A 27,902-nucleotide genomic window follows, 5' to 3' on the forward strand; every position below is an offset into this window, starting at 1 on the left:
AACACTAAAAATATCATAACTACGATTCAGAAGTCCAATTCTGGCAATTTCATTTGCTCCTCTGTACCCTTGAATTCACATAGGGATAATAAGATTTTAAATTCCCAATTTAATGTTTGTCTTGAAGAATCAACATGACCATGGTTGTTACCTAGCTAGTACTGGTAGCACGTGTTGCTATCAGTAGGTCAAACGTCCGAAATTTATTGATGGAAGATCCCTAGATGAGCACGACTTATAATTGTCAATGTCAACTTACAAGTTACAACTGACATTGTAAAATGTAAATTCATCAGATTCATAAAAATAATAACGAACACCAACGTGTTTCTTTCCCTTACAATAACAATATATATAGCTGGTGAAAATGTAATAAATTTCCAAGTTGATTATGTCTTTCATCAATCTTGTTACTTTAGGTTGTTTATTGAATTGCCCCCGCAATTTCAAAAGAAAGGGCCATCGGTCAGCTCTCCCTCCTCCTGCAGCTGCTTATTAAATTGGCATTTCAATTATATCATAATTTGTAAACACATACATGAAACATGTACTAACCCGTAGGTTGGGAAAGTAACTCTGATGAAAGAAAAAAAAAATAGTTGATTCAAAGTTTGAAACCAAAATTCAATTGATTTATTGAAAACTTTATGTGATGATAGTTTTCTATATTTCCTTGTGTTTGGTAACATTAGAAAATATAGGTAAAAAAAAAAAAACTCTATATATTACTTTTGTGTTTGTGTGTTTTATTAAATATTACTATTTTCTCAAAAAAATATACGGATATTTATCCCATATCAATTGTGTGTGTTAGAGTTTCAGTTCTTATAATCTCAGGTTACTACTACAAAAATTAGGTCATTTTATAGTAGTACTTAGGTTATATAATTATAAGTATGTTTAAAAAGTTCTATATATTATTTTTCTGTTTGTGCATTCTAATAAGTATTACTGTTTCTTTAAAATATATATATATATATAAGTCAAAAGAAACTAGTTTTAGTCAATGTAAAACCTATTAAAACTAAGACTTATTTTAGAAGTTGTTTTCAGCTAATTTTTTTCAAAAAAAAAAAATATATCTCACAAGTTTTTAAACTTACTTTCAAGGTTATTATCAAATATAAGAAAATAAAATAGTCTTTTTGAAAAATGACTTTTTTTTCCAGATAACTTTAATAGTGAAACAAATGGTAAGCCTAAGAATTTATTTGGTTAGGATGAAAGGGGAAGAAAGGAAATTGACGAAATAAAATAGTAGGATGATTATCATTTTTCACCATTCGGTAGGTAAGAATTCAGAGCAAATAAAGAGGAGGGGGTGGGTGGGGAGGCGCTCCAAACATACAGAGAAGAAAACTAGTTTTTGCACACAAAAAGAAAAAAGAAAATAGCAAAGAATTTTATAATCCCATAAAAGAGCATGGTTGAAGTGATGATGATGAAAGAGTCAAGGTCATTGCAGCTCGGCTCGGATTCCCCATTTTAAAAAAAAAAATTAGTATAAAAAAATTAAGATATATATACACATATTTATTTGTCTCTCCTCTTCTAAAATATTTAGATATTAACCTACAAGAAAATAAAAAAATAAAAAAATTCATGCTTCTTTAACTACAAAACAAAATAAATAAATAAATATAGACTAAACAAAAATCGCACACAAATTAAGAAACACTTATTTTGTATGTTATACTTTGTTAATGTGTTTTAAAATATGAAATGTTTAAAAAATACTTATTTTGTATGTAATATTTTGTTGAATATGAAATAAATATTAGTTTTTATTTTCACAATTTTTTTTTTGGTTTTAAGTTTTGGCCCCTCCCAGGTATGAATCCTGGTTCCGTCCCTGCTCGGATTTGAACTCATAAAGTCGACCTCGACTCCATGATAAAATAGAGTAAAAAGGTTGAGATGAAAATTATACCCCATACTATCTCAGGAAGGTAGATCTCTCTCTCTCTCTCTCTCTCTCTCTCTCTCTCTCTCTCTCTCTCGTTGGGAAGAGAGTCATGAAAGAATAGAATAAGATATGAAATGAGAAACCGAGTATATATAGTCTCCACCATGTATAAAATACCTAGCATTAAAAACTGAAAAATTTATAGTAAACCTTTGAAGTTTGAAGTTAATTTTTTTTAGATGAGGTTGCTTACCAACTGCAACGTGAAATCTTGTGGTCATCCTCTCAGCAAGCATTGACCATAATCCAGAGAAAGAAATGAAAAATAAAATAAAATAACAACAGTCTTTGATCAAATGGCATTTGCTCTATCTTAGTATTTTGGACTCTAGTGTTTTTTTTTAAATGATTTTTTATAGATTGTTAATAGTGGTGGGTAGGTGGGGAATTCAAGTACTCCTTTTTAAAGTAAAATAATATTAGTATGCAAATTTAAAATTACGTTAATAGTCCTACTTGGTTTAGCCAATTGGCTTAACCACTAATTTTAATGAATTGATTCGCAATTCAATACGGGTAGTTAATTAGTCAATTTTATATCACAATGTTTGCATGGATAAATACATTAAAAAAAAACAGCACACAATAAGCCAAAAATAAGCACAAAAAGACAAAATATGTTCACCATCAAGGAGTGAAAACTCTACAGAGTAAAAAAACTCCAAGGGTAACCCCAAACTCGCACATGACATCAAGCACATGTAGTTAAACTATATACACTTTCTAGCAACTGCAGGCTCTCAACCTAGAAAGTATAGACATTTCATTTAAGATGCATTAGTATTCGTATTGTATCCGTATTATACCCATATTATATTAATATCATACCAACCGTTTTATGTTATAATTTTTTAGAAATTACTTATATCATCGTGGTGCACGCATGTCCGTGCTTCCTAGCTCTCATGTAGGGGCTTCTAACTTATTTGCTAGCTGCACAAGGTGATACATCACTTGCAAACCGACCTCTTGACTATTCCAAGACTCCTCGAAGATTTGATGTAGTTAATGTGGTTCAACAGCAACATCCAACACACATATAATGATCAAGTATATGCATGTAACACATGCAACATTTTCTAACCTTTAGTATCACATAAACCACTGCAATAAGCTAAATTTTAACGATGTATTAATTTGGGCTTTTTCAATAAGTACATACCGAGCTACTAATATTGCACAATTTTTTTTTCTTTGGTTCTGTATTAAAGCGTTTCTATGTTTTGTTACCACAAAACCATTGTCCAGATGTTTGTAAAGCCATTACATCAATTTTAGGTCATTTTCTAAGATTATTGACGTACGGTTCCCTAACATAATATTAAGCTGACTTTCTTAAATATGAATCTTGGGATGCTCATTTGATATTTTCTTCTATATTATATTGCACAAATGTGTGGAACCCCACGTAATGTTGCTCGAATAAAATCTGAAGCCATATCGATCGTAAAGACCAAAACGTCAACTAGTGTTGTTAGGTTGCAACTTGAATTATTTTTTAGTGAAGTTTCTCGATAACCATTGTCATCGCAGCAATATTAGTTTGAATATGATATTAATCTATTATTCGTTGCTCATCAAAGTCTCCTTTTCACACTTTCATCAAACAAAAAATCTCCTTTCTTATGCTATATATATTCCTAAGTACAATGCCCTATAAATAAGACTACTTCTGACTTAAGATGACCATGCATCTTAAAGCAACGAAGATATTCAAACAAAATCATGAAGATGCGTACCAGAATTGCTTTTTCTCTTTTCATCTTCATTATTCTTTCTGAAAGAAATAGCATGGCCATGGCACAAAACACGTCGACAATCCAAGTTAACGTGGGTGTCATTCTTGACTTGGATACATGGAATGGGAAGATGGGGTTCAGTTGCATAAACATGGCCCTTTCAGACTTCTATGCCTCCAATCCTCACTACAGAACTAGGCTGGTTCTTAACTCCAGGGACTCCAAAAGTGATGTTGTTGGAGCAGCTGCTGCAGGTTCTCTCTCTCTCTCATAGATTTAGTTTCCTTTTTTCTTTTTGGCCTCTTTACTCAGTCTTTAATATATTTTTTTCTCGGGAAATGATTGTTACATACAGGGTACGCACACTTTTTTAAACAAAAATCGTGATTTGAAGTTGAGATTTTCAGGTTACTTTAAGACATGATTTTTGTGCAAAAGTATTATGTGTGTAAGGTGTGTATAACTTTTATTTTTATAAGATTAACTGGTTAACCCTATGCAATGGTATATAGCTATGGATTAATGGGATTAATGTTTATGAATATAATATAAATCCTTAAGACTTATTCACCACAAACTCATAACGAAAGGCATAGAATCCTACTACAATAGAAATACTATCTTTTTTTTTTCTTTTATGAAGAAGTACTACTTGAAAGTATGATATTGAAGTCGACCTGAATATTGACTTGGTGTCAACTACGCTATGACCTCCTGGCTGTGACAACAATTAAAAAAATAATTATTATATTACTTACAACAGTACAATTCAGTTTTATAATGGACTTAGAATCAAATGATATAAAAAAGAAAGAATTATCTAGGGAGAGAAGTTAAAAACTAAATGAGATAGGGACAAGTTGGACAAATATATATTGTGACACCCATCTCCTTCTCTTATTCAAAAAATAAAATAAAATATAAGCTTCACAGCCAAACTTTAATACACTTACCATTGTTACAGTGCCTTTTGAGAGGAGCTGATGGTGTGTTTTGTTATAATCTTATTCACTCTCCTTTGTACGTGTAGACTTGTTAAAGAATAAATAAAATAAAAATCATTTCAGTTGCATGTTGCTGAATTTTAAAAAGATAAAACAAAATCGCGCGGGAGCGCTACTTGCTTCTGCTATTTTTCTTCTCTCTTTTTTTTTTTTTTTAATTATACCATTTTTATTATGTTTCCTTGGAATTTGAATTCAATTTTTCAAAACATAAATTAGATGTAGCATGAAGAGTTCACAATTAAAATCATAGCCTTTCAGTTTCTCAAAAAAAAAAAAAAAAGAATGGGAGAGAAGAAGAAGATCAAAGCCTTTATAGCTATTTTCTTTCCATGGTTAATTTTAGGTTAAATTACAAATTATACCTACAATCGCTAACTTGTTTTCAATTTAGTCTTTCAAGTTTTTTTTTTTCATTTCAGATTTTTAAATCAATATGTTTCAAATTTGGTATATCCGTCTAATTCAGTTCAATGTCATTAGCTTTAATATTATCACTTACCAAAATTTAAAAAAATCTGAAAATAATTATTTTTATTTTTATTCCAAAATTAATAATATATAGAAGAAAAAATAGAAAAAAATAGTCAAATTATACAAGTCCCAAATTAGAACTAAAGTACACTAGTTCGAATTAGATTGGGTGAAATATCTAAGGTATTGTACCCAGTGCAATTACTCACATCCCTACTTACATATTTGTTTTTACCACTCTCATTTTTTTAAAAAAAATTTCTCACTTTTTTTTTCCATGGTTGAGATTAAAAGTTGTTTTTTTCTACTGTTAATCTTAGTCATTGAGAGCTATTAAATTTGGTGCAATACCTTATGTGTTGGACCTGATCTTAATCCTAATTTTCTCTCAATTAATTTCTTTTCCTTTTATTTTCTTTCTTGTATTCTTTATGTTAGGGAATGATCATAGAGGATATGATTAAAGTTTATCCACATCAGTTTTTTTTTTTTTTTCTTTGTTGGATTTTTCAATAATTTGCAATAAAACCTATAAAATCAACTAAAATTTCGCTTTTTATTTTATTTAAGAAAATTGACTACTTGATCCACCTAGAAAATTATAACTTAGAGCATTTGCAATAGCTTGTGCAAAAATTCATGTCTATTTTAGTATAAAAAACTTTTTTTTTCTATTTTATATACCCATTTTTCAAAACACACATCAAATTTTCTATTTTACTCCACATTTAATCAAAATTTCTTCTTTTTTTTTTTCTTTCCTTCTTCACACATAACAACCACTATCCACTCGCTTCTTTCATTATTGTGATAGGTAAAGTAAGAATAAAAAACTAAATGCAAAATGAATAATATCAATGTAAATTTATATAATTATTATAACAACTGCGTATTTTTACTCAATTTTGCATAACTTGATATGGGTAAATTTTGAATTCGGTTGGTTAAAATGTGGTCATTTTCTATTATACAAGCAATGATATGAGCACTCTTACTGTAATTGCCACCACCCTTCAAGATTTTTTTTTAGTAAATATATTATCATTTTGTACTTATTAAAACACTAGTCTTAAATGTATTTAATGAAGGGTTTAACATATTAAAAAAAAAAATGAGTAAGTTGATCATTGACGCTATGGTTAAACCAATTGTGTTCATGAGTGTGCGTTGTGCTCTAGTGACATCGTTCACAAAATTCATAGTGTCGCTATCATTGGTCATAATCCGAGTATACATTTACAATATTAATAATATACTCATGTTTGGAGTTTCTATTTCTGTTTGTTTTAATATTGTGATATTTAGAAAATGAGTTATTTTTCAAAAAGCATTATTTATAAAATTACATCATTTTTTATGTTTGGCAACAACTTTAAATGAGTTAGAAAACTATCTCCTAATTTTCCATATATAGCTTGATGTGAGAAAAAGTTTTTTTTTTTAAAAAAATATTTACTGGAAACGAATCTCTAAAAATAAATAATCATATTTAAAAATAATAAAATAAAAAACTATCTTCACACAAAATTTTCCATCAAAATGAAGTTGTTTATATGTCTTGAATTGACCTAGTACTTTGTATGATATTGTTGGAGTCAACACAAGACTACAAAAATCAAAATCATACAATATATTATCCTTTTCTTCTTATTCAATATTTTTTAAATATATTTAACGGAGGGTTTCATATTTAAAACTTAAAAATTCTATAATAATAAAAAATGAGTAAGTTGACAATCGACACAATGGTTAAATCAATTGTGGTATGAGTGTGCGTTGTACTTCCGTGTCGTCGTTCACGAGATTCATAATGTGTTGATATCATTTATCATAATCCGAGTATATATTAACAATAGTAGTACGTACTATACGTATAGTATTCTCATGTTTGGAGTTTCTCTTAATTGTTTATATACGTCTTTGATTGACCTATTGCTTTGTATGATATTGGAGTCAACAGACTCAACACGACTAAAAAAATCATCATACAATTTATAATGTTTTAGAAGGTCACGTTAATCATATTATCTCATTTTAATTGCTAAAACTTTCCATTGTTTAATACTAAATTTTACCTTCATTTTACAATTTAATTGCTAAAACTTTACATTGTTTATTACTAAATTTTACCTTCATTTTTTAAGCTTGTAATAATTTTGAGTGTACATGTAAATGGATAATAAATCAATTTCTCTTTGTTTTTGGAACACAGCTCTAGACCTCATTAAAAATATAGAAGTGCAAGCTATCATAGGGCCACAAAACTCGATGCAAGCCAACTTTGTGATTGATCTCGGTGATAAAGCTCGGGTGCCCATTATATCATTCTCAGCAACAAGCCCTTCTCTTTCTTCACATGGGAGTTCATACTTTTTTCAAGTCACTCAAAATGATTCATCTCAAGTGAATGCTATAAGTGCAATTGTTCAAACTTATAGATGGAGAGAGGTCGTGCCAATCTATGCTGACAATGCATACGGGAAAGGTATCATACCCTTCTTGGTTGATGCCTTGCAAAATGTTGATGCTCATGTCCCCTATCGGAGTGTCATTTCACCATTAGCCACAGATGACGAAATTGGTGAAGAACTTTACAAGTTGATGACAATGCAAACTAGAGTCTTCATAGTGCACATGTCAACCAAGCTCGGTTATCGGCTTTTCAACAGAGCAAGAGAGATTGGAATGATGAGTGAAGGTTATGTTTGGATAACAACCAATGGGATAACCGACTCTCTATGTTCATTAAAACGATCAGTCCTTGACTCAATGCACGGGGTTTTGGGCGTAAAAACTTACTTTCAAGAAACAAAAGAACTTGAAAATTTTACAATTCGATGGGAAAGGAAGTTCCAAGAAAACAATCAAGTCATTTCAAATGCTGAACTGACTGTTATAGGACTATGGGCATACGATGCTGCTTCAGCACTAGCCATGGCAGTCGAGAAGGCTGGGACTACAAATTTTTACTTTCAGAAGACAAATGCTTCAAGCAACTTGACTGAACTTGAAGCTATTGGGATCTCTCAAAATGGTCCAAAACTTCATGAAGCATTAATGGGTATCAAATTTAAAGGCCTAGCAGGTGATTTCAATTTTGTTAACGGGCAATCACAATATTCAACTTTTAAGGTAATTAATGTGAATGGTAATGGTGAAAGATTGGTTGCATTTTGGACTCCAGAAAATGGACTCTCAAGGAAATTGAATTCTGGGAACACAAGCGCATATTTTTCTTCCAAGGAAAATGTAGGACCTGTTATATGGCCAGGTGATTCAAGTTCTGTTCCAAAAGGTTGGGAGATTCCAACAAATGGGAAAAAGTTGAAAATAGGAGTTCCAATGAAGAATGGTTTTACTGAATTTGTTAAGGTGACATATGATCCTAGTTGCAACAGAACACAAGTAACAGGCTACTGCATAGACGTCTTCAACGCTGTCATGAAAACATTACCATATTCTGTTAGCTATGAGTTCATTCCCTTTGCAAATTCAAGTGGTGGAAGCGCTGGGAGTTATAATGATTTGGTCTACCAAGTTTACCTCAAGGTCAGTAAAACCCTTCATCTTACCAATTTTTAACAACTAAGAATACATTTGGTATTTAACTATTTATAGGAATGCTTAATTGCGTATACTATTCAATAAGATATTAAATTGAAAATTCTCCTACATTGTAACCAAAAAAGGGAGTGTGTTTTCCATGTTATGCATAATATACAACAACCTCCTATATAGATTTCTTTCTTTCTTTCTTTCTTTCTTTCTTTCTTTTGTCCCCCCCTGATTTCAATTTTCACGTTCTCTATCTAACCAAAGCATTCATAATAATGAAAATGATCTACGTAACATTTTACTTGGACAGAATTTCGATGCTGTGGTAGGAGATATAACAATTACAGCAAACAGATCTAACTTTGTCGACTTTACATTGCCATACACTGAATCTGGAGTATCATTGGTAGTGCCAATCGTGGACAATGGGACTAGAAATGCATGGATTTTCCTGAAGCCTTTAAGTAGAGACCTTTGGATAACAAGTGGGTGTTTCTTTGTGTTCATTGGCTTTGTAGTTTGGGTTCTTGAACACCGAATAAATGATGATTTCCGTGGGCCTCCAGCACATCAAATTGGAACAAGCTTGTGGTACTCTTTCTCAACCATGGTTTTTGCACAACGTAAGTTCCAACCCTTCACAGTTGTCTCATCATACATACCTCTAGAATCTTATTTCACAAAAACAATCACCACCGTAACAATACACAAAAATAAATGTATAACTTAGTCCTAGTGCTCTCAGGACTTATTTATAGTCTTGTCTTCTATCTTACACACACGCAACAAGCTATGCCATCACTTTGGATAATGATTATTATACACTAAGAGTACGTTTGGTATGCTGTAATAGTTCTTGTAATGGAAAAGTTATTCATGTATAATAGCAATTCAGTCATTTGTTTGCATTTTTATTACATGACTTAATTATTACATTGGAATAATTATTCTTTAAATTGAAGAATAGCTACTCCTCTTTAAAATTGATGTAATAGTTATTCCTTAATGCATATAATAAATTTTAAAATTAATATATTTCTAAAAATATAAAGTTTCTTTATACATCATAATTTACAAGCTTTCCATATGTAACATCCAAAATTATGAATAGTAATAGCTATTCCATTACAATGTTTTCTATTCCTAGTAATAAAGATTACTATTCTTAATATAATCTACATTTAGTGTACCAAACGTACATTTAGTATTACACATTTACTATACATACATTACCAAAACAAGATTTCAATAAAAATGTGAAATCTTGTATTTTGTTTTTTCAAAACAAGATTTCACCGTTCACAATTTTACCAGGATTTATGTTTTTTTAAAAACAAAATTTCTAAGGATGTACAAAGTGCAAAATAGCAGGTGTATAATTAGCTTTTCCTTATTTAATTATAAGTACTAGTCGACTATGCTTTCGTAATACTCTTCATACACTAACACTCTTAATAGGATTAAGGCAGCTCTTTGATTCACGGACTGGAGTTCACCATTTGTGACCTATATAGTACAGATAGAATTTTCCCCAAAACTAGGAGAAAGGTTCCTCTAACTTACTTCGAGATTCGAATGAGTATTCACGTTTACATTTAATTACATAAATTATTTATAATCTTGTGACATGTGTAAATAATTTATTAAATTAACTACAAAAGTACATGTGTACAGTGTATGGTCATTTAAGTCAGTCTCTCTTAACTCGTGTGTGTTTGACATTTGATTTTAAGCTAACTTAATGCTTATTTTGTGTATTGCTTGTAGGCCTCTCACTACTTTTTAAAAATAAACTAGTTTTTACCTTTTTGTTTCACATTATACAAATAAGTTACCAAAAATAAATAATTTCCAAACGGACTCTCAAAACTTAAATTTGGAGAAAACTGGAGAAAAACTTTTGTCCTTGTTATTACTAAAGATTCATTACTCTCCATTATTATGAGTCAAAAAAGTGATATTATATTTAGAGTTACATATCTTAAACATTAATTGCTTTGTTATTTATGATGCAATTAGGTTCGTTTTTAAAAAAATCCTTTTGATTTAAATTACAGGGGAAATAGTGGTAAGCAACTTGGCAAGGTTTGTAATGATTATATGGGTTTTTGTAGTGCTCATACTCACTCAAAGTTACACTGCAAGTTTGACATCACTCTTAACCGTTCAACAGTTACAACCAACTGTTACTGATATCAATCAACTTATTAAAAATGGGGAGTATGTCGGCTACCAAGGAGGATCTTTTATTTTGCCAATTTTAAAGAAAATGAATTTTGATGAAACCAAACTTAAGGTATATGATACTGCTGAAGAATGTGATATACTATTGTCAAAAGGAAGTGCAAATGGTGGTATAGCTGGTGCTATTTTTGAAATTCCTTACATGAAGCTTTTTTTAGGACAATATTGCTCCAAGTATACCATGGTTGAATCAATATACAACATTGATGGATTTGGCTTTGTAAGCTCTCTCTCTCTCTCTCTCTCTCTCTCTCTCTCTCTCTCTCTCTCTCTCGTGTATGTGTGCACTTAAGTAAGTGTATAGTTTCTCATTTTTTTTAATGACTTGCAGGTCTTTCCAGTAGGTTCCCCTCTAGTATCCGATGTGTCAAGGGCAGTTTTAAAGGTGACAGAAGGAGAGAAAATGAAAAATATCGAGAATGCATGGCTAGGGAAACAAAACAATTGTATAGACTCCAAAAACAAGGTTTCTTCTGAGAGTCTTAGCCTAGCTAGCTTTTGGGGCCTATTTCTCATTGCCGGGGTTGCTTCCTTATCAGCTCTCATAATTTCCTTGTCTATGTTTCTTTACAAGGAAAGGGAACAAATCTGGATCCCCAATCATTCAGAAGGCTCGATATGGAGAAGAATTCATGACACCTTAAGAATCTTTGACAAAAAAAACCTCAGTTTCCATATTTTTAGAAAGAGAGAACTGCAAGAAAAAAGTCATATTGATAGTGATCATGTTATAAGCGCAAGTGAAGCCTCGTCAAACACCAAGTACCTGCAAAGTCCTTCAAGCTATACTACCGACCCTGAAACCCCCTTTGCTTGCTTGGGAACTTTAGGAACGTCTCCTGGAGAATAAGGAGATTTCAATCCAAATGGTCTAGCATCTCAATTAGAACCAGCTATCGAGCTAATTAATTAGTTGCCCAAATCTAGACGGAACAATAACTTTAGAAATAGCTCATGAAAACTATTACTATGCATTTTCTGTCTTATTTGATAGTAAAATAGTCAACATTATCGTACATTCATTTATAAATTTGCTAAGCTAGAGCTTGTTGTGCCTTGTTCTGTTGATTAAGTAACTCGATTTAAAAGCTTAATTCAATTTTTACTTATGAAACTTATGTTTTGACATTTGTTAATGTGTATTGGCCACCAAACGAACTCTGGATCTACTAGTGAATTATTTTACACCTTAATAGTAATAACTTTAACAAAAATTTAAGCAAAAGTACATCTTGTTCTCAAATTTTTTATTCAAATGACAAGATATTAGTGTTACAAACATATCAAAGCAAGCTAGGATTTGTTCAACATGGTTCGTTAAATAATTGAGCTTCAAATTTTTGCTCAAGTTTGATTTTTTAATGAAACAGCTCATTGGAGCATCTTGATGAGTCAAACTTGAGCTAAGCTTGATTCATTTTATAACCCTAATTATAAGAAATTAATAGGTGGTCCCTTATAAACTTAATGGTAAAAATTAACTACCCATGTAGATAATGACGTGAATTTAAGGTCCCTTATAACGTGATGGCGTTTTGCTTCATGGTGTTGATATCAGAATGCCTCCTTATAGGACATTTGAATGTCACTTAAATATTTGAGTTAAGTCTATTTGTCTGTAATTACAAGGAGTCTGATCTGGTCTGGGTATTAGTAATGAGAGTATAATAGAAATACCTTTTACTGTCAAGAATACCGAGCATCTTTCATGCCATAAGATTTCACAAAACACTTTTCTGCATTGGCTTTCACTTTTTAACTCCTAGTAAAAATTCACAGATGACTCCAATCCTTAGAAGACAATGTTAGATGCTCTTGGACGGAGATCAAAGAAAGAAAAATACGTATATCTATACAACTTCTAAATAGAGGTGCTAATGGCTGAGAAGAACACGATATATTGATTACAAAACTTTCCTAGCACGCTGTCATTTTTATACACAAGCATAAATTTACAGGAGACATCATGGTAAATATTTTTCAAGACATTCTTTTAATCTTTGTAAATTTACTGGCTTTGACACAAATGAGTCCATACCGTTTGCCAAACACTCATCTGCACTCTCTGCCAATGCATTTGCTGTCATCTGCATTTGTACCGCCTTGTTTAGTTAGTGGATAGATCATTGTAAACTGGCGCACACACAAACGTGCAGGCATGCACATATATGTATGTATAATATAAATTATGATAACACTGATGATGATTGTTATTAATAATTATCATAAATAGAATTAAACCTCTATATTTAAAGTTGCAAAAAGTGGAGATCAACAAAGAGAAGATAATCATTGTGAGAATTGAGAAGTCAAGCTATCTGTCAAACCTCAAAATGTTAATTTGTCAGTTGTCATACAATTATGACTGCATAGAAAGGGTCACATATTGAAATTGCTTTACTGCAACAGATTAATTTTTAATTAGGAACATCATCGAATTAAACCCTAAAGTTGATCAATCTAGCTGATCTATGCCACTATAGAGCAGAGGCAAAGAGGATAACATCCTCAACTAGTATACAAGTCCATGTAAGTAAATCTGTTATTGAAAAAATATATAGGTAATATAGTTACACAAATATTTATATATATATATATATATATGCAAAGATGAGAAGACCTAGAGATGATAAAATAATATAGCATCAATTTTGTGGGTGAATAAGATTAGAGGGACTCACCGCTATGATGGGCATCCTCTTTGCAGATGGCATAGAACCCAAACCATTTTGTAATGAATCTGAAGGCACAGCTTGTTCAATTCCAGCTGCGACTGCAGCATCCCAATTGCCAGTTTCCTCAAAGGAACGAATTATTCTCGTAGCTTTAAGGCCATCCATAACTGGCATGCAGACATCCTGCACAATTCATATGGTATACAATTACCAAAACTAAAAAAATAATTTGCTTAGTACAAAATAACAAGGTCTTGAGCAAACTAATTTTCAGTTTTCCTGCACTTTTTTCTTTGTTCCTGACTCCAGAAGGTAATCTATAGAAATAAAATAAAAACAGAATGATGAACTCAAGATTATTCTCAAGCTCTGATTGATGAGCTGTGTTGTCTATGTTTGAGAGGATACTTAGCTGTCCCTTCTATGGTATAACAGCAAATATGGGTCTTCTAGAAAAAGCCCCTCTCTTCTAGCATAGCCTGAAAAAAGCTCATGGCTGCTTTGAGGAACTCACAAAATAAACAAAGAAATCTATCCCATGTGATTTAGAAATAGCTTTGGAAGTTCCATCATTTGTGCTATAATACTATGCCAAGGTTAAAATTAGATACAGAGAGGTGCAGGTTTCAGTAGATTCTAAAATAGGTTGTAACTAGGGCATTTTGCAAGATCACTGCACTTGGCCTTTATTTAAAAATATCACTTGATTCTTGTCATACTGGGATATGGACCTTCCCATTCAAATGTTTATGGTTCACAATGTACCTTTTGGAGTCAGAGTTATAGAATTGAAAGCCTTGAAGGAAAAATATACTCATTTTGTTGTCAACAAGGCAGATAGTCATTACAACCATTCCATTTGATCCCATACTAAGGATTAATTTCTAGAATCAGGATAAATAGGGAAAGCAAGCAATTGTTAGTGCCATAGATCATATTTGAAAAAGAGTGTGTGTGCATGATCTCTGTTTCCCAAAACATGAATGACACCAAGTCAACTAAAAGCAACAGCGACAAAACATAAAATTTGGCATTCTAGAAATTACCATCAGAATGAGATCGTAAGTATGACGTTGAACTGCACGCACTGCTTCAACTCCATTATTCACAATATCTATGCTGTGGCCTAAATGCTTCATCATTGACTGTGTCACCATTACAATGGTCTTGTTATCCTCAACAAGGAGGATCTTAGGTTTTAATGTTGATTTGGGTGCTTCCCTACTGCTACTAGAAATGCACCGGGAACTTGTGTCAGACTTCTCCTGCCTCTGACATGTTCCTTGAGGTTCTCTTGTCTTTACCTCTACAGCCACTTCTCTGCTTACTTCAGTGTGATCAGTGGAATTTGTAATAGGATTTTGGAATTGATTGCTTATGTCACCTTGAGTATGTTTGTCTCTACAAACTGCATGTCTATTACCAGGGTCTGAGGTATGGCTGGATGAACTCTCTGGTTCACATAGTGTCTCTGCATCATCAACCATTGAACAGGCATCCTCAACTGAAGATGGCTCTTTTGATCCAACATTAATGGAGGGAAATGCATAAGAATTCTCTGAGAACCCATTGAGTTTATTTGGCCTAGGATACCCCATACTATGTGGTAGAAACTTTTGGGTCCTGCTGGACCCATTCGAAGAGAATAGTGAACCTAAAGTGCGAGGCTGAAATTGGAAAAAGCTCTCAGTTGAATCATCAGTCATCGCATCATGATCAGCCATATCAGAGAGCTCATCAGGATCATCAGAATCATCAGATGTGGTTGAAACCTTGTAAGGTAATACAAATGTAAATGTAGACCCACGGTGTTCTTGGCTAGACACAGTGAGACAACCTCCCATCAGCTCAACCTATTTCAAATACTTGAAATGGTTAGGAAAATGGTGTTTCATTAAGAAATCAAATTGTTTCAAAACAGTAAAATACTGGAAAATTTTGCACCACAGAAAAAGGAATGAAACTTGAATATCAGACACATTGATCTTTCCAAGTAAATGCTTTTTCTAGCATTAACATAAACATGCTCTTAGAATAAAATTTTAAAATACTAAAATTTTGGTTGCCACACAGTGAAATGCATTTGGAAGGGTTGCAAAACATGAGCCTTCGACCTGGATAATTCCATGTTTACCAACCATTAGCATGCTATTCTTACTGTACACAGTCCACTATCCATAACTAATTGTCCCTTTAAATCCTTCATTTTTTTTTTTTTTTAATTGAGAGGTTCTGCACCTTGGGATCTCTCAGCAATTTTGAGAGCATCATTCAGTCAGTCATGTCTTTTGTGTATTTTAGAGCAATACTCATAAATTCACCACAGCATATTTGACCTTCATACTATGCAATTGAACCAAAAACCTAAGATACAAGATTGAGTTGCACAATAATGAACAAGAAATTTTGTCTTGATAAAAAATGAACAATAAATTGTCACTTGCTGAAAGATATCTAAAAAAATTCCTTTTTTTGAAAAGGAACTTAATCTTGACCTCTAATACCTTTTACACTACCACCATAATACAGATGCATGTTTGAGTGATCTTTAAGATTTAGCATGGCTCATGTATAAACTATCTATTCTACTATTCAAACTTTTTTTCTGATTCGATTCTTCTCAGAATAAAACTTGTATTGAGAAGAAAATTTGACAAGGGCTACATGCTTGAAAAATAATTCAATAACATGATATACTGATAAATAGATTATATAGAATAATATACGTATAGATTTTTTTTTTAAATGTTATAGTCACAAGTGAAGCACAAATGCTTCAGATGTCAACATCCCTGTACTGTCCCAGAGACTAGTTTTTTTTTTTTTTTTAGGGGCGGGGGGTGGGGTGGGGGTGGTGGTGTAAGGGGGGGTGGAAGTTCTAATAAATAGAATTACTGATGGGAGGAAAAATTTACCAATTGTTTGCAGATTGCTAGTCCTAATCCAGTCCCACCATACTTTCGAGCATGATCCGCACTTACTTGCATGTACTTCTTGAAAAGTGTAGGTAAAGCTTTTTCTGTTATATGATAATGAAAAATGTAGTTACTACTCCCAATAACAGGAATCAACTACAAGATGTAAGGAAGAGATAGATCATAAAAGAAACAGCTCCAAAAAAAATATATAATTACAAATTCTTGATTCTCTGCTTCATTTTATCAACAGAGAGGTGCATTACCTGGTATTCCAATTCCTGTGTCATATACATCACAGCGTATCCACACTGTCATTTCAGGAGAATGAGATTGCTTCTCATTATCTCCATCCACTGAGTCCTTACTCTTAACTGGGGTTCCAGGTTCTTCATTTAATGGATGATGACCTTCACCATGTCTTCGATCATGAGTACCTTTCCAATCAAACCTACTTTGAAATGTTGGCAAGTTTTTCTTTTCTTTTGGTCTATTTTCTGAAACAGTTGGATCATCTGCAGTTGAGTTTTGATTACATCCTTCTCCTTTTCTAGAAGATGGATCTGGTACCACATAAAGATTTATCCCAACTTTTCCTTCATGAGTAAACTTGATAGCATTGCTGCAACAAGCAAAAACTAATGTATTTAAAGGTACAGCCAGATAAGCTGTTGATCATAATACAAACATGATTAAAAATGGGGTCTGGGAAAATATATTCCAAGCTCAAAGCTCGATGCAAGACACCTTTTATTTCATATAATATAGCTACAACATCTAAGAAATCCTTGACGAATAAACATCCCTCCTATGAAGTTTAGTACCTGATTAAGTTTGTGAGAATTTGTCGAATCCTTAGAACATCCCCAATAACCTGAGAATCAACATATAATGCTTAAAATAACTTGCAAAAGAAATATTAATACTGTTAAAATAAACAGTGTATCTCACCATTTACGGTGGTATGACATACAAAAGCTACGATTTTTTATCATAATATTCTTTAAATATCTTACTTTCTCAAGTCATTCCTTTTGACAAATTCAATGGCCCTAATTAAATTTTTTGGAGACACATGCTGTGAATGTAATTCAAAATAATTGATTATCTTGTTTCTAACTTTCAGTCACCTAGCTTCTTTGGAATTTTGATTCCCTGCATAATGAATGAGTTCAGACAATGACATGTAAAGTGCCAGTCAGTGTTGGGGTACTCACTTCTATGACATTTTCTTTTTCTAATCTTCAGTAAGAATAGAGGGGGAAAAAAGCATGTGCATCTGATTAGTAATATAGTTTAGTGACAACATTGCATTACAGGAAATCTATAGTTTCTGGAAAAAAGTAACAATAAAAATTATTTGAAACTCTCGGGCAAAGAGGCAGGCAAGTTCATCTAAATTCTCACCTCTACAGGAACATCATCTGCAACATGTCCTTCCAAGGTCAAAATTTTCTGTAATGATGCTGCAGCAGTCTGAAGCACATGCTTCACTACCTGTCTAGGCCTAAATTTTGTAGCTTCCAACTTCATAACACCTAAAGGAAAGGGAAAAAAATAAGTAGTTAAAGAAAAATTAGCATGAAGAGGGCAAAGTTGAGTGTGAAAAAAAATAGACAGCAAACAATTTGAAGAAAATTGTCTCACTAATCCTACCATCAACGACAAAAGTGGCAATGGTAGTATAGTATAGGAGAATCTTCCATCAGTTACAGAAAATAGAACTCCTACGCATAGAATGCACAAGTATGTGAGTTTCTCAGTCTCTCTGACCCTATGTGTGTGCCTTTTTATGTACAATCTTCACATATATACATTTTATATATAATGTATATATCGAGAGAGAAAGGTGAAGGTTGGTGTAAAACCAAAATATAAATATATAAATATAATAAATTAAAAGGGGAAAAAAAAATTATAAACTTACGCGTCCTTAAACGATTGAACCTATATTACCTCCCAAAACTCTAGAAAACGACAGAGACTCATCAGAGAACCAAAAATCACTCAAAATCAAGATTACATTTTTTATTTTTCTTTCGAGTTCGGTGCCTAAAACCATTCCTGCCCAAACTTGGGACAGCGAGCCATCACTGGATTCCAGCCAAATATCATCGGAAAGTTTGGGGTTTTTGCTTGATCATGACCCATCTGGGCTCTCTTGATTTTTGACTGAATTGAACCTCCCCTAGTATGTAGTTCAGGCCATTTTATATAATTCATTGGTGTCGATTTCACTAATTCTAGATGTTTTGGTTGGAATATGAGAAATTTCTTCGTTAGGGTTAGGTTTTTAGCTTAATTTAGGGATTTTTAAATTTCGGGTATAAATTCTTCAAATTGACTGCCCAAACATGTTATTAGACCCCTAACAATGATTTAAATCCCCAAGTCGATGAGAATAATATTTTTAAATTATTTAATTAGAATTTTAGGGTTAGGATTTTATAGACAATTTGAGGATTTATGTGCGCTGACCGTTAACCCATGAAATTGAATTGTTCATAAACGAATTAAGTAAATACAGAACTTCCAATTTGATTAGATTATAGCCTGGTTAAAGTGACCTAACAAAGATTCCTTTAGGGATTAGATTTATTAAGTTTAATTAGGACTTTTTATTTTTTTTTTATATCAATTACGTTTGGTATACACCCTTTGAAACATCCATGTGCATTGTGTAGTGAACTAAATTTGTCGTTCTTTATCTCGAATAAAATATTCTTGCTTTTTTTTTTTAGAGAAATAATTATAACGTGATGCTAATTTTGTAATTCGAACACTTTCTTCTTTAACCTTCCAAGCACTTTATACATAAGAAAGTACCAATTTAGCTAAAAGACTCTTAGCAAATAATATTCTTGCTTAATTATACACAGTGAATGATTACGGTGACATGATCCATGGGGCTAACGTGGGCCGTAGTGCAAATATATTGTTCTTTTATGTAATGTTGTGAAGGATATACAGGTGGTGGTTGTGTGGATGTTCTACATGACCCTCTCCCATAGGACCAGTACATGGGACTCTACACCTGCCTATGGAGCCAAATACACAGGATATGATGCTATTAATCTTGTATTGGTTACATCACTCATTGTTAGATTCCTATTTCGATTATGTGATAGTGAATTTATATTTACTCTACTTAATTAGTCATTGTGATGTTGTATATTGTTATTACTTTCGTCCACCCTTCTCATTCCTTTAAACAGATCTATTTAAAAGGAATTTTGGATCTGCAATGCAGTTTGAACAGATCTCTTTTAGCATACCCTTATTTGTTAGTAATTAATTCACTATCCAGAACACATTTCTTGCATTCGGTAATCCTTGCATAAAGGGCTTGTGATACCGTGGATTGTGTGGATTGGATTTGATGAGTGTGTGTTGTACAAGCGGGTGTTAAATCCCACATAGAGCATGTACAAGTCAATTTGGGCTATGTAAGTAATTACATGAATCCTAATTACAACTTGGCTAATCCTTTTGGAATATAATGCAAATGTAAAATAATAATAATAATAATAAAATGTATGATCTTTCCACTATGAAACTAGCCATATCGCATGATGATGGTGCCATTTTACAGCATCTATTTCAATGGGAAGCACCAAAATAAAGGAGATCAGAGATGAATTTCAAACCTGACTCAACCTTGGAAAGGTCAAGGATGTCATTTATAAGTTGAAGGACCAAATCTCCAGAAGATATCATGACACCCAACAGTTGTCGTTGCTCTCGATCAAGTTTTGATGTGGAAAGAATCTCAGCCATGCTAACCACTCCAGTTAGAGGAGATCTTATCTCATGAGACATTGTAGCTAGCATTTGCTTTGCACGCATTGTCTCCTCTGCAAAGGGTACAAAAAAAGAGTAAAATCAGAATAACCTTTGCAGCTCTAGAACCACATGAGTTAAAATTCAAAACTTCATTGATTTCACCAAGTAACCTGTTATATGAATTGTTTTGTTCAGTTCTGATTCCTTGGCCTTTTGTACTGCTATCTCCTCTCTAATCCTTGCCATCCTCTCTCGTTTTCTCACCTATTGTGCAGTCAGGAACATAAAAAAGCATTATGTATATATGTTAACAGATGTGTCTGTATGCCACTGAAGCTTTTTCTTTTAGCTTTTTTGTGTATTTGTTTATATGCAGCTTTTTAAAGCCCTAATTGTTATAAGTAGAATTCTACTTTAACTAACTTTCACCAAATCAACAAATAAGTAAAGTGCTCATCCAAGTGTGGCCACTAAAAGCAGAATGAAATTACCTGATCAGTTACATCCATTCCCATATAGTTTATACCAATTGTCTCCCCTGCCTTGCTAAAGACAGGTTCTACGTATATCAGAAATGTCTTTGCTCCAAATAATTCTGTCTCAAATGTAATTTCCCTCTTTGCTGGTAACCCTTTTTCCAATACTTCTCTTTTGAACTCTTGAGATTCTTTAACACCAGATCCAGTAAAGATTTCAACATCTGTTCTTCCTATAATGTCCTGGGAAAAAATTAAGGGGACCAAAAAAAAAAAAAAAAACAAGAATACATAATTGGCATTTTACAAACCAAAAGGATACGTCAGGGAAGCAAGAGAAATTATAATAAGGAACAAACTCTACTCAAAAAGGAACTATATGTTCTTAGGTTTCAGGCCAAAATTTAAATAAAGGGACAACTTGCAAAAATGAACAAAACTATACATCAATCTCATCAAACCTTGAACAAGAACTTCAGTGGCATATAATTACCTCCTCATGCAAACTTGGAAAGTGATTATAGATAAAGCGATAGCGCAACTCTTTATCCTGAAAGAAATTATCAAAGAATCATTTCATTAATGCCAAAAGATGGAAAGAAAACCATTGCAGTGGAAATAAACGCATAAAATGACTTACATACACAGATATTTTGAATAAGTTTTTTTTTTTAAAATGACAAGTTACACAGCTATGAGTTAGAGCAGGAAAAGTTATTTATTGTAAATTCATAATTGTAATATGACCAAGTGAAAATTCATTGTTCAACAACTGCAACTTTCTGAAGGCTGAAGTAAAATTTCCATCTGCACTGGCACTGTCACACACAAGTCAATGAAGGATTTTATTCATGATTAATTACCGAGTCTCCCAAAAGCTTAACGTGTTACGATATGGTGAATTTAATCATTAAACCATTATTCTAACACCCCCCCGCTCCCCTCCTCCACATGTGTGCTTTGTCCCAAAATTTTAAGTTGTTAGAAAATGATGAATTTAATCACTTAACCATTATTCTAACAATTCAGAATCAAAATGCTTGTTTCCCTCAATCAGTCAATCTTACAGAAGTTCCACTCCTTAAATCTCTTATAGGGTAATGAATACATCTATGGAGTATAGAAGTATACCTGTAATCTATTAGTAATATGGTTTAAATTGGGAGGTATTGAAGCAACATAAAAAGAAAGTGTTTAGAGTCTTTGAGAAACAGACTGTTTAACCAGATGACAAAGGCACAGCCCTATATAGGGTACAAAGACTATAAAGGATTCAGTTGACCCCAAATAAGACCTTAGCATGATGGTTTTGTCATAGCATTTTACCAGTAATTAACATATTTGAGTATCTTTTGCTGTTAAATGTTTTAATGAGGTTCCCTCTTGTTCCCCTTAGAAGGAAAAGTTAAAAAAGGGATAAGATGGCAACAAAATATCTGATGTGTGTCTTGCTCTTTTTTTTTTTTCTAATAAGAAAGTATCTGCGTGTCTGTCATCGGAAAGCTAAATTTCTAAGGACTGGATAATACTGTTCCAGAACAAACTATCTTAACTTTTCAACTCAATTAACATTTTCTACTTGATTTTTGCAATCTGCTGGAGTAGAAGCTTCTGATTTTAGCCACAACAATGTATATCTACTATTTCAGCAGTTGGAGAGATAAAATCCTATGAAAGCAATCACAAAGGAGTATGAAGGTACAACAAGCTTAGGTATCTTGAAAAATAGTCATAAACAGAGTATTTACATTATCTATGTCAAAATTACCTGATGGCCAATAACCACGGGTGCATTCTGAAGTACAAAATGTAAGAAATTATCTGCTCGTTTCAAAATCTGCGACAATTCTTCCACTGGTGAGGACTGCCTTTCAAGACTCTGTATGCTTTCTTGTAGCTTCTCCTTGAGTATTTGCTCTCTCTGAATGCTTGCCTCCAACAATTTCTCTAAATGCATGGCGCGCTGTTTCCAGTATACAACAGTATCATACTCAGCCTCGACTTCAACTCTCTTATTTTGGACAACAACATCATTTTTTCTCCTAGGAACATCTGGCCATATATCATAAATTTCATCCAGTATAGAAATTGAACGTTTGTCACAGCCATATCTTTCTTCCTCAAACTGGTGCTCCTCCAATATCTCCAATTTTCTTAGCTCAGCTTCCTCCCTTTGTTTGCTTAGGATGTCGAGTTCTTCTCTGAGAAGGCGCACAGCATTTGCCTGCTTATATTCCCAGTGTTTTACAAGATAGGCCAACTGAGAAGAGCCCTTGTCAGTATAATTTGTTAGCTCTAAAAGACGCTTGAAGTCAACAATTGTTGGCTCCTCCACTATTGTAACTTCCTCCAACATATCTTGATCCCCTTTAGGCTTTTCTACATTGAATTGCTTTCCAGAATCAGTTCCAATATCTTCAGGCCACATCGAAGACAGGCCTTCGATATCCATTTCTTCAAAATGATCACTCTCCATCTCAGGAACCATGAAAATTACTTAAAATTACATCCAATTCATGTGACTAAAACATAGATGAACATCCTGATGCTGCCACACAATTGTTTAGTGATTCAGAATATGCATCAACTATCTCAAAATATATCTTGACCAGCACTTCACAACCAGAAGATAGCCTTAGAGAACACTAGGAGAAAATCCAATGCTGAAGGCAAACTGCAGTTTTGTTTCAAACTAAATTACAGAAGTTAATGGAAAAATGACTGAGTTGGCGACAATAATTGGCTTAATTTTTGGAACAAATAAAAGTCAAGATAACTACATAAGTTAAATAAGAAATTAGAAAGAGAACTATAATTCATTCTCTCTATATGCCATTGGTATATATATGACAAGTCCGACCATATTCAAAATCTAATTTTGCTAAAAAATTCTTTTGCTTCAGATACTTCACTTTCTTACCTAAAATTCAAGCGCCTTGAAGTAAAAAATCAACTTTTCTTTCTTCCATCCTTTTTTTTTTTAATGTAAAAGATACAAGTTTGAAACTTTCAAATAAAGGCAGCAAATTAAGAACTAAAAGTAAGAAACTGAGGGGATAGAGTCAGAAAATTTGCATTATTTTCCTGCTCTTCCTCTGGTACCCGATCCTGGCAAAGGACACTAAGGACTGATTTTAGCCACAACAATGTATATCTACTATTTCAGCAGTTGGAGAGATAAAATCCTATGAAAGCAATCACAAAGGAGTATGAAGGTACAACAAGCTTAGGTATCTTGAAAAATAGTCATAAACAGAGTATTTACATTATCTATGTCAAAATTACCTGATGGCCAATAACAACGGGTGCATTCTGAAGTACAAAATGTAAGAAATTATCTGCTCGTTTCAAAATCTGCGACAATTCTTCCACTGGTGAGGACTGCCTTTCAAGACTCTGTATGCTTTCTTGTAGCTTCTCCTTGAGTATTTGCTCTCTCTGAATGCTTGCCTCCAACAATTTCTCTAAATGCATGGCGCGCTGTTTCCAGTATACAACAGTATCATACTCAGCCTCGACTTCAACTCTCTTATTTTGGACAACAACATCATTTTTTCTCCTAGGAACATCTGGCCATATATCATAAATTTCATCCAGTATAGAAATTGAACGTTTGTCACAGCCATATCTTTCTTCCTCAAACTGGTGCTCCTCCAATATCTCCAATTTTCTTAGCTCAGCTTCCTCCCTTTGTTTGCTTAGGATGTCGAGTTCTTCTCTGAGAAGGCGCACAGCATTTGCCTGCTTATATTCCCAGTGTTTTACAAGATAGGCCAACTGAGAAGAGCCCTTGTCAGTATAATTTGTTAGCTCTAAAAGACGCTTGAAGTCAACAATTGTTGGCTCCTCCACTATTGTAACTTCCTCCAACATATCTTGATCCCCTTTAGGCTTTTCTACATTGAATTGCTTTCCAGAATCAGTTCCAATATCTTCAGGCCACATCGAAGACAGGCCTTCAATATCCATTTCTTCAAAATGATCACTCTCCATCTCAGGAACCATGAAAATTACTTAAAATTACCAATTCATGTGACTAAAACATAGATGAACATCCTGATGCTACCACACAATTGTTCAGTGATTCAGAATATGCATCAACTATCTCAAAATATATCTTGAGCAGCACTTCACAACCAGAAGATAGCCTTAGAGAACACTTGGAGAAAATCCAATGCTGAAGGCAAACTGCAGTTTTGTTTCAAACTAAATTACAGAAGTTAATGGAAAAATGACTGAGTTGGCGACAATAATTGGCTTAATTTTTGGAACAAATAAAAGTCAAGATAACTACATAAGTTAAATAAGAAATTAGAAAGAGATAACTATAATTCATTCTCTCTATATGCCATTGGTATATATATGACAAGTCCGACCATATTCAAAATCTAATTTTGCTAAAAAATTCTTTTGCTTCAGATACTTCACTTTCTTACCTAAAATTCAAGCGCCTTGAATTAAAAAATCAACTTTTCTTTCTTCCATCCTTTTCTTTTTTTTTAATGAAAAAGATACAAGTTTGGAACTTTCAGATAAAGGCAGCAAATTAAGAACTAAAAGTAAGAAACTGAGGGGATAGAGTCAGAAAATTTGCATTATTTTCCTGCTCTTCCTCTGGTACCCGATCCTGGCAAAGGACACTAAGGATTTTGTGGATTTGAATTGTGAGAGAATTACATGGGTGCATAAAGACCAGTTACAGGGAGGCTCATTGTTTGTGATTAGTCCATTTAAGGTATCAAGCAATTGTGGCTAGTACATCCCAAGGCCTGAAAAGGGACACAATATCATACATAACCTAAGCTCTAAAAACACATAAAGTAGGCTCCTAAAAGTTAAAATAAAGAAAAATGAAAAGAAATTCCAGAAGATTGGTTGGCAATGTCAAAGGCATTGCATAGAAGTAATTCCGTTTAGCTGTACTACTTCACCTTTGAATTAATCTCAAAGTATTTCAGGTAACGAAATTTGATAGATTGGTTACATGTAAAACCAATCAACGAAAATGCAGAGAAGTTCTTTATTTTTCAAATTTCTGTTAAAAATTAATGAATGTTGAAGAAGATAAAGAAATTGGCAGAATAACAATTTTTCCAGATTCCTCATTTTCAAGGAAAAGTTAAACTTTCTCATAAGATAGCCATAAAGTATCCAATATTCAACAGAAGAAATGAACTGGCAAAAAAGTATGCTTAGCAAACTCTCAAGGACTTTTTGAGAAAACAAAAAATAAAAAAATAAAAAAAATAATTCTGTCATTTTCAAAACAAAACCAAAACAATCGTATTCAACCAAAATGGATTCTAGTATCCATTATAGACAACAAAACAGAACAACCAAACCCCGTTCTATGTTTAAACTGGAAAATTAAACAAAAAAACAAATTGTGCCAATTAAAAACAAAAATCTTGGATGATAATGATATAACATTCTACAGAAACAGTAAGATGGAAATTGAATTCAAGAGAATGAAACTGAGATCCATTAACAAAAAAAAAAAGCCGAAAACCAATGAAACCGTGCATTCGGAAAAAAAGCAAACACGTATCAAAATTTACAATTAAGCTCAAAGCATTAGAAGTTCAATAAGCTAACCTTTTTTTCTTGTTTGTGATTGAACCAAAGAAGAAGAATGGAGTATCGAGGCTTGGAAGAGCTAATGGGCATTCACTGTAGATCTGAGGAATCTCTGTAACTGTACAGTCAACCAGGCTTCCAAAATGGGATTGAAAAAAGAATGGGATTGCTAACTACTGAGAAGAGAGAAAGTGAAAGTTTATTAGAGAGAGAGGAGAGCATGTGGGAGAGAAGAAAAACCGAAAACAAAAAAAGAAATGTGGGAGAGAAGAGTAAACCAAGAACCCATGTGCATTTGCAGCTCACCTATATTAGACAATTCTTTCAACTTCCCTTTGATACCAAATTGTTTATTACATCTCTCTCTCTCTCTCTCTCTCTTTATGTTTGTTTGTTTTTTTTGAAGTTACATTAATTCAGAGCTCTCTCTACCTCTGCAGGCACAGAGACTTTTAGATCACACAAATCATCTTAGTATTTATGCTCTCTATTCTCTCTCTCTCTCTCTCTCTCTCTACAATGATTCAACGTATCACAAAAATGGGCCACATATGATGGAGAAATGGTAAAGGGTATGGCTTTTTTAAATGGGGGAGACAGTTTTTTATGTTCCCCCGCCATTTCCTAGGTGAACGGCGCGTGATTGGGACGCGCTATGTGAGTGTTTGAGTTTGACATTGACATGTCAAGTGGTAATTGTTAATTGTAATTATATGTATATATATATATATATATAGTCTCTCATGGTTTACTCGTTTATTTCTTATTGTGCATGCATGTGTTATTTATTAGACAGGCTATACTTGAAGGAAGCAGAGGCGAAGAATCTTTCAACTTTTATATAATAAGATAACATTGTTTACTAGCCCTATAAGCTTATATATAGTAATTTATTTGGTTAACTTCAATTAGTGGTTAATATGTTCTTGAGGTCCGGACCCTCAATTAAGATCAACCTCAAGTAATTATTCAAAAATTGGTTTAAATTTTGGTTTTCTAAATCCTCATTAATGAAATTGACCTTTTGGAAAAAGACTTCAACATTTCAATGCAATGGAGGGAAGAAAGAAAAAAAGAAGGTTAGGTTATGGCGTTATGCTATGTAATAATGAGTCAAATAGCAAATCTTTTTTCTAGTATTTTATCAAAAAAAATAGCAAGTCTGTTTTTTTTTCCAGGTAATTTATTTTTCAAGGGTGGTGTTATAATATTTTTATCCCTTTTATAACAAAACAGATAATGTTGTTTAATTTAGTACAAATTTTAAAAGAACTAATATTTTATTGGTGAGATGTATGGTTTAGTCACGAATTATATATAAACTATTGACATTATATATCAAAAACCAAATATTATAATAGATTATAAAATAATTTAAAATAAATGATAAATCTTCTTTTAAATATCATGTGATTTAGACATGAGTTTCTTTAATACAAATTTTAATGTAAATGTTTTGGTGAGAATGGTTAAATGATTGATTGTTGGAAATTT

General features: G+C 32.8%; 2 protein-coding genes across 6 annotated transcripts; one reads left to right on the top strand and one right to left on the bottom strand.

Annotated features, from left to right (window-relative positions):
* Window positions 1-3,697: 3,697 nt before the first annotated feature.
* On the top strand, window positions 3,698-11,910 carry LOC112030676 (glutamate receptor 2.3). The gene is made up of 5 exons (XM_024063341.2): window positions 3,698-3,959; window positions 7,396-8,732; window positions 9,049-9,361; window positions 10,796-11,202; window positions 11,314-11,910. Exons 1-5 carry the CDS (start codon window positions 3,698-3,700, stop codon window positions 11,830-11,832), a joined length of 2,838 nt encoding a protein of 945 aa, XP_023919109.2. The 3' UTR covers window positions 11,833-11,910.
* An 865-nt stretch (window positions 11,911-12,775) lies between these two features.
* LOC112030697 (histidine kinase 5) lies at window positions 12,776-26,931 on the bottom strand. Of its 5 annotated transcripts, none has more exons than XM_065771916.1 (14): window positions 26,715-26,931; window positions 26,427-26,581; window positions 22,600-23,505; window positions 21,325-21,381; window positions 20,847-21,074; window positions 20,526-20,619; window positions 20,220-20,426; window positions 17,980-18,110; window positions 17,397-17,446; window positions 16,839-17,194; window positions 16,573-16,676; window positions 14,704-15,510; window positions 13,664-13,840; window positions 12,776-13,069 (listed from the first exon to the last, which is right to left on the bottom strand). In XM_065771916.1, the coding sequence occupies exons 3-14, from the start codon at window positions 23,317-23,319 to the stop codon at window positions 12,947-12,949; spliced, it is 3,054 nt and encodes a 1,017-aa protein (XP_065627988.1). In that variant the 5' UTR covers window positions 23,320-23,505; window positions 26,427-26,581; window positions 26,715-26,931; the 3' UTR covers window positions 12,776-12,946. The 5 variants fall into 5 exon arrangements, with proteins under 5 accessions (XP_065627988.1, XP_023919129.1, XP_065627986.1 ...); XM_024063361.2 differs by having other exon boundaries at window positions 26,427-26,584; XM_065771914.1 differs by lacking the exon at window positions 26,715-26,931 and having other exon boundaries at window positions 26,427-26,701.
* Window positions 26,932-27,902: the final 971 nt, after the last annotated feature.

Source organism: Quercus suber, unplaced genomic scaffold (assembly GCF_002906115.3).
Source record: "Quercus suber isolate HL8 unplaced genomic scaffold, Cork oak 2.0 scaffold_51, whole genome shotgun sequence".
Lineage (NCBI taxonomy): Eukaryota > Viridiplantae > Streptophyta > Magnoliopsida > Fagales > Fagaceae > Quercus > Quercus suber.

Bases quoted from the DNA above. Each gene is read 5' to 3' on its own strand.
- LOC112030697 (XM_065771916.1), bottom strand. From the start codon at position 23,319: ATGGTTCCTGAGATGGAGAGTGATCATTTTGAAGAAATGGATATCGAA. The intron at 20,620-20,846 runs GTAATTTCATTC...ACTGCACAATAG, and splicing joins GAATGGATGTAACTGATCAG to GTGAGAAAACGAGAGAGGAT. The intron at 17,195-17,396 runs GTACTAAACTTC...TGCTTGTTGCAG, and splicing joins ATTCTCACAAACTTAATCAG to CAATGCTATCAAGTTTACTC.
- LOC112030676 (XM_024063341.2), top strand. From the start codon at position 3,698: ATGCGTACCAGAATTGCTTTTTCTCTTTTCATCTTCATTATTCTTTCT. The intron at 3,960-7,395 runs GTTCTCTCTCTC...TTTGGAACACAG, and splicing joins TGTTGGAGCAGCTGCTGCAG to CTCTAGACCTCATTAAAAAT. The intron at 9,362-10,795 runs GTAAGTTCCAAC...TTTAAATTACAG, and splicing joins AACCATGGTTTTTGCACAAC to GGGAAATAGTGGTAAGCAAC.